At 38.1% G+C, this 7,500-nt stretch overlaps 2 protein-coding genes across 5 annotated transcripts in view; one reads left to right on the top strand and one right to left on the bottom strand.

The window, feature by feature from the left end:
- The window catches only part of meis2a (Meis homeobox 2a), an 84,514-nt gene that overhangs the window by 1,856 nt on the left and 75,158 nt on the right, over positions 1-7,500 (bottom strand). For 3 of the 4 annotated variants that reach the window (XM_051723245.1, XM_051723247.1, XM_051723246.1), the window contains exons 10-12: positions 6,540-6,598; positions 4,806-4,916; positions 3,404-3,489 (exon numbers count right to left, since the gene is read on the bottom strand). In XM_051723245.1, coding sequence (XP_051579205.1) covers positions 3,431-3,489; positions 4,806-4,916; positions 6,540-6,598 — 229 coding nt within the window. In that variant the 3' untranslated portion in view covers positions 3,404-3,430. The remainder of the gene's footprint in view (positions 1-3,403; positions 3,490-4,805; positions 4,917-6,539; positions 6,599-7,500) is intronic. The other variant, XM_051723248.1, reaches the window with a different exon arrangement.
- Positions 1-7,500, top strand: part of LOC127455400 (uncharacterized) — a 329,023-nt gene that overhangs the window by 273,587 nt on the left and 47,936 nt on the right. The window lies entirely within an intron of this gene.

Genomic DNA, 7,500 nt, shown 5'->3' with positions numbered 1-7,500 from the left:
AATGTCCCGATCTAAGGGGGAGAGATTGAAACTGCACCCGGCTGATGCACACTCTGTCACGGGACGCTCATCCCTCGAGCGCACACGCTTAATGCAGCTAGATTATAACGTGATGACTCGTGACTTATTGAATCATAATATATGTGTCACTGTGTGTTTCTTATTGTGTAGAAAATTGGCAATGCACAGCTTTATTAATAAGAGAGAGTTTGTTTTTTTGTAAGTTAAAGATGGATTGAAGTGAACAGAAAAGTGAGACAGGGTAGTCTTCACGGCAACAAAATACGTTTTTGATTTGGTTTTGTTTTGGATTGTTTTCCAATATAAATATCTAAAACTCCTTTAAAACAATGTACATTTACTTTAGCAGCTATACTGCAGAATAAAAAATTGTTATCTGAGAATATTGAATATAATATTAAAAATACAAATATTTTAAAATATCTAAAAATCCTTTAGTAAAGATGCATTCACCTGAGAAGCAGCATATAAGATATTTAGACTTGCTTTTAGAGAATAGATCTTGAATAGAAGTGTATTGTGTCTTTACTGCACTCGCAGAAGAATAACCAAGTGAAAAAATACACTTATATTTAAGATATATTCTCTTAAAGCAAGTCTAAATATCTTATAAGTTGCTTCTCAAGTAAATGTATCTTGTTTTAAGGATTTTTAGACAATTTTAAATGAAAACAAGACAAAAACACTCGATAACAAGTGGATTTTTGCAGTGAATTTCTTTACTGAATTAAACTTAATAAAAAGTATGTTTTCCCTTTAATTCAGTGAATGTCATTTAGAGGTATTTTTAAAAGATGATTTTGTCCTCTTTATTGTTAGTAAGCACGTTTAATACAACCTTTGAAGTCGGGGCACAAGCTGAATAATCGGTTAAGAGCTAATGATTCATCTTTGCAATAATCGCAGAATAAGCGAATAATTGTTCAAATAATCGATAGATTAATCGATTATCAAAATAATCGTTAGTTGCAGCCCTAGTTGAGCAGTGTTGTGTTGAGCTTTGCTGTGTTGAGTTGTGTTGAACCATTTTGAGTTGTGCTAAATTGAGATGTGTTCAGTTGAGTTGAGCTGTGCTGTATTGAGCTGTGTTCTGTTGAACTGAGGTGTGTTGAGTAGTATTGTGTTGAGCTTTACTGTGTTGAGTAGTATTGTGTTGAGCTTTACTGTGTTGAGTAGTATTGTGTTGAGCTTTACTGTGTTGAGTAGTATTGTGCTGAATTGAGGTGTGCTGAGTTGTGTTGAGCTGTGCTCTGTTGAATCAAGTTGTGTAGAATGGAAGTGTGCTTTGCTGTGTTGAGATGTGTTAAGCCATGTTGAGTTGTGCTGAATTGAGGTGTGCAGTTGTGTTCTGTTGAACTGAGTTGTGTAGAATTGAGGTGTGTTATGTTGTGTTGTGCTTTGCTGTGTTGAGCTGTGTAAGGTTGATATGAGTTGTGTTGAATTTAATTGTTTTCAGCTGAATAGAGCACTGTTGTGTTGTGTTGAATTAAGGTTTGCGGAGTTGTGTTAAGCCATGTTGAGTTTTGCTGAATTGATGTGTGTTCAGTTGTGTTGAGCTGTGATCTGTTGAGTTGCATTGAATTGAGCTGTGTTGTGTTGAATTAAGGTTTGCGGAGTTGTGTTGAGCTGTGCTGTGCTGAGTTGTTTAGCTGTTTTGAATTCTGTTAAACTAAGTTGTGTTCAGTTGTGTAGGGTTGAGCTGTGCTGTACTGAGGTTTTTCAGGTAGCAGTGCATGAGAACGGGGCAGCACAGAGGCAGGACAGCAGTGTTTTGTAATGTGACCCTGGGGGCATTAACAACAGTCATTTAAAGCAGGGGGTGGGGTCACCACAGGGTCATCAGGCACTCATTCCACATTCCTTTTCTGTGGTACATCGCAATTAACAAATAACACAGGAAGTTTAAGGCAGGTATTTGAGAGACCAGCACACAGTGAGATTAACGTCTGAACACCGTGCAGATTCCGAGTATGTTCATTTTAAAAGAATGTGTTTGATGAAATCTCTTTTAAAAGCTCATGAAACGAGTAAATCAGGCGTGTACAATATAGCCTGCAGCAGGCTATATGACACTGTAAGCTGATTGTTCAGCTGATCTGCTGACTTTTATTAACATGAACAGTAACAGCATCTACAGACGGTAACAGCACCTCTGTGAGCGTGCTCCATCGCTGATCATAATTAAACAGCAAATAAAGCATATTGTGTGCGTGTGTAATCAAATCACAGCGATGGCTAATATTCCTCTGAATTAAGCTATTAATCTAATTGCTCATGAAGCATAAAATATGTTACGTAATTAAATATTCTCAAAATTATCTGGCGCCGTATTAAAAATTACCCAAGCTGAGCAAATGTTGTCTCTACGGCTGTTTTAGGGAACACGCTTGCTGCATTTCTGACTCCATTAGCGAGGAGGGGGGGGGCTTGGCTTTCCATTGCAGCATTGCTATGGTGACCTACAGGAAACTGCCGTCTATTTACATATAAAGGGTTCTTTTAATCAAGCAAAGTGTTATTATATTGAGGCTCATTGAGCAGGAAGTCGAGGTGTTAAATAAAATCTCTGCTGCCCTGCCCACCTTTGGGACGCCATACTTCTTGATTTCTCAAATGTCAGTCGGGCGGTGTAATGGGCATCTTAATCAGCTGGTGAACATGTGAATGAGATCTTTCTTTAATGCTGTACTCCTGTAGATGTTCCGATTGAATCCCGCTTCGTTCCCAGTAAAAAAAACACGCACAAAAAAAAAAAAGACTCCAAGCACATGGCTTCCCCTGGTGAAGGATGGCTGGTGTCACCCGGCGCGTCTATATCTCGCTCGGGGAGCGTAATGTACTGCACTGCACCCGTCTTTGCATATAAGATAATTTGGGCATCAATCGTTCCCGTGACAGATTTATGTCACTCTGAGGACATTTTCACGTCTCCTTTTTTTATCGCTTCACTGGAGCCCGCTTAATTCCAGCCCGTCATCTTCTACCCCAGGAGACGTTTCATTCCCCCAAATGTCCAACATTTGAATTGGCCGCGAGAGAGAGCGCCAGCGCTGACGTGATAAATAAATTCCACTTTACTGCTGTTCTGCCGTGTGTTTTCCCAACAGTCCAGGAAACCCTCACGAGACCCTTGAATTCCTGTTCTGAAAAGACCAGCATTAATTCCCAGATTGGTGTATACTGGTTAGTGCTGGTTAAGCTAGTTAAGAAACATTTGAAACACAACACACTCTGGTGAGCAGAACTTCTGCTTCGTGATATCAGGATGGTTGTTTCACTGGATGTCTGTGGAGTTATTCTGAGATTGCAGGGGATTTCTGGGAGGAAAAGGCCACAGGAAACACTCCTGAAATAAAGGCAGAGGAAGAGAACGAGTACTTACTTCCCCCTTTTCTTTACAGTACAGCGATTACATGTAGTGCCACTGGCCGTCCATGCCCATATTCATGCCCATACCGCTCATGGGACCTGCAGAGATAAACATCAGACAGTTACAGAACCACAGACACACAACAAGAGCGAGAGTGTTGGACAGGAACATTTGATTGCTCTTTTATAGCTCTCAATGATATTTCAGTCAAGTATCAACTTTGTCTCAGATGTTTCTCCTAAAATTCCTTAGTAGAAATACAAATAGACACAAATGAGTCAATTGTTTGAGAGATTTGAGTTCATATTGACATCTCTGACTTTTGATTGCAGACTTTAGGAAACAGTACGGGGGGTTCTTCAACTTTGAGCACTTTCATGTCTGAGGGGTTAATTTTTATTTAAATGAACAGGGTTCAACTTGTTTTTCTTTAAGAAGGTCTCTTTAAAACTAACTTAGAAATGTTTTTTTATTTTTGTATTTTTTACCAGGCCTTCATCATTTATTTTTTGATACTTTTCAAATGTGTTTTATGTTAGATTTGACTGTTATCTTGTCCCAGACCCAGACTTTCAATATTATACTATGAAAATACATCATAAAAAATACAATGTTTAAAACTATGATCATCTAAACAAAGAGCGGCACATAAACCATTTCAATATTTATTGCGTGAAAATGATTTTTACCCATTTTTAATAAATTAGTTGTGGCATTATTTCCACCACACACACACATTTTTTTTTGCACTTAATAAAGTTTTATCAAAAGTTAGTGTACTTGTTAATCAAGTGCAAATATCAAGGGAAATATAATTTGTGTGCAGACTATTTTTATCAATCAAGCTGTAAAAGGCATGAAAATATGATTTTATTGTGTGTATATTTATGATCCATAAATTTTAGCTATGAAATTAGCCCCAGCAAGATGGTCAGGAGTCGGTCATTTTATTTTAAAAACATTAAAAATTGTCATTTCCATCAGCTTCAATTCTATTGAACACAATACAGAATTTGAGATGTGCTGGAAGTGATAATAAAAATGACATAAATCTCCTGTGATGCATGAACACACTGATGGACATTGTTAGTAGACTAATAAAAACAACTAGTGAGAGTGTGAAAAATGTTTTAATGAGTCCACAGTGATAAAAGTGCCTGAAGTTGAAGAAACACATACATGATATATGAGCACAGTTGAGACATTGTTGAGATCCCTTGTGAGATTACTGGAGTCAGGAGAAACATCTGAGAAGCAGGAGATTTCAGCAAAATCTCAATTGTTTGCCATTTTGTCTCCTTGCTGTCTATGAGAAATATTTGAGATACGCAAGAGATCTCGTGTGTATGTGGTATGTTTTGTGTGCAGACAGACAGACAGGTGTGATGGCAGGTAAACAGCTGTCTCATCTCACCTGCCGGTCGGATTCCCATGTGTTGCTGTCCATCCAGGACGAAGCTGCCCATTGGCTGTCCCTCTGGACTGTATGCCGCTCCCTGACTCACTGAAGGATCAAGAAGAAAACCTGAGTGAAGTCACACGTGGACACCAGAGAGAGAAGAAGAGAAGATACACCAGACCATCAGCGATCTTTTCACTGTAGCAGCAGTAACGTATTGTTGTGCTGAACTAAAATCACCGGCAGGTCTGATCTGAGGTCAGCAGTTTATGATATTTAGCTGGACTGAAAATATTTTCTCAATCTCACGACACTCAAGCAAAATAAATAAATAATTTGTGAGAAAATAAAGAGAATTTGTGTAGTAAAAATACCTAAACATCTTTTCAATATCTAAATATCTTTTTTTTTTTTCTTTTTCTTTTTTTTTAAACCGATATAAAGTTTTGTTTTCAGAGAAATGTAAAATAATTGGGTGTGGTTTATGCTTAAAACAAGAAAAAACTGTTTGCCAATGGGGTAAGAAAACTAAACTTGGTTTTCTCTTAAATCAAGTTTTATTTTCTCAGATTACGTCCACATTAATTGGGATAAATTTGAAAGCGTGTTAATTTCTCTATGTTTTGCCCTTCCGTCCGTTTTCCAATGAAAACTGAGCTTTTCGAAAACGCTCTCCCAAGTGGATACATTTGAAAACGGCGTATTCACATTGCAGTGTGAACAGGGAAAACTGAGATAATTGAAAACGATGAGGTATTTGTTGTCATGTGACACAGTCATGTGATCCATTCAACCCAAAACAATCAAGATGGCGGCCCATGTTGTAGCGGCATTGTTGTGCCTGTTATTTACTTTGATAGCGTTGTTAAAAAATAATTTTGCTTTGTACAATCTTCACTATGCATTCCTTCAAAGGTGACGGGAAATTTACTCAGAATTGCTGTCCGGCAGTTGTGTTTCAGGGCCACACTTTTTACGTATTTTCACATGTGCATTGAAGGAGTTTTAATCGATTTCAGACATTTCAGTGAAAACGAGCAACTTTTGGAAAACACTTGAAAACGGCAGTATGGACGGAGAGCATTTTAAAACGAAAACACCGTTTTCAAATTTATCCGGATTAATGTGGATGTGGTCTTACTCCATTGGCAAATAGTTGTTTTTTTCTCACAATTATAAACGTTAATACATTTTGTTAGATTTCTTTAAGAACAACATAAAATATCTTATGTCATTTAGCTTTTCAAGTTAATTTATCTTGTTTTAAGAATGTTTGGATATTTTTACTGGAAAATAAGACCAAAATACTCAATAAGAAAATGATTTCTGTTGGAGCTATACATCAACATGAGATCAGATTCCAATATGAAGCTTTTTATCCAATCATTCCATGGATTTGCATCCCAGGGCCAGAGATTAATTACACAAAACAACTGAATTCTTCTTATGACCAAGGAAAATGTCCACATTTTTCTACCAAGACAGATTTCTAAAATAAATTCTGGCTAATAATTAGTCATTGAGCACTTCGACTTTCTGTTGTACTGCAGCATTAATGAACTCAGGATGTTTCCAAAGTGCTCCTGTGGCCAATCAGCATTCAGATGCGCTGATGTTCCTCTAACCAGCCAGATTGTGTCTCGTACATCTCGTAGTGCGGACACAGACGAGAAGAGCGTGATACAACATTCATACAAACATCTGACGAGAACAGTGTGGAGAACATCAGCGATAAGTTGAGATGTATACCTGCTCGATTTGATTGGTCAATCATGGGCTGTACTATTCTTCTTCTCGCATTAATGAACCTGAAAACCAAAAAGAAAGAGTTTAAAACAGCTACAATTACACAAGACATATGTGTACCAACTGTAATGAAAAACAAAACCATTTGCACACAACAGCATCTAAAAATGTTCGTGATCAGACTCGAGAATACATTTAACATCATGCACTTTAGAACTAATCCTCTAACTTCAATAAATAAACTAAAGCCTTTGATTTGTTTGATCAGCCATAAGAAGAGGAGAAACACAGATGACCTCTCTTTAATATCTCAATTGCTTTTCCTAGACAGCAGTGAGATTAACTGAAGAATGGAGAGAAACTGGAGACTTTTTAACTGAAGTCTTCAGATGTTTCTCCTGAGACTCCAGTAATCTGTCTCCTCGAGAGTCTTAAAAGAGATCTCAGCAATGTCTCAAACTGTGCTCAGATACCAGAGTCAGAGAAAAACTTGTCTCATCAAATTCCTCCATGAGCTCTGCTATCCACATTCCTTTCACAAATCTATATTCCAACTGTATGTCAACACTTGACTCATTTCTCACACGTAACTTCAGGAGAACTCCATTAACTGATAACTCCATTAAGTCTCATGAGCTACGAAAGAGCAACCTGTGAGCAATAACATGTTCCTCAGATGAACTGAAGCCACAACACATGAAACTAACATCTCCCTCTCATGCACAAACATTATTGTTCAAGCTCTCGAGAAGGTTTTGAGGAAACAAGCGTTTCTTTGAGTCGATGTTTCTCCCTGCCCCCCAGTTCGGTCTCGCTCTCTTCTCCAGCTGTCTGTGAATGAGCTCCAGGCTTTTAGCAGCTATTGTGATGTCAGCGAGACCATCAATTAGCCTGTCTGAAGTTTTATCACCAGCAAACCCTCCCGCTCCGGCCTCTCTCCCACGGCTTCAGACCGAGCAGCGGC

The sequence above is a fragment of the Myxocyprinus asiaticus genome, chromosome 17 (genome assembly GCF_019703515.2).
Source record: "Myxocyprinus asiaticus isolate MX2 ecotype Aquarium Trade chromosome 17, UBuf_Myxa_2, whole genome shotgun sequence".
Classification (NCBI taxonomy): domain Eukaryota; kingdom Metazoa; phylum Chordata; class Actinopteri; order Cypriniformes; family Catostomidae; genus Myxocyprinus; species Myxocyprinus asiaticus.
Note: the sequence above shows the minus strand (reverse complement) of the source record. Positions and strands in the feature narration are given on the sequence as shown.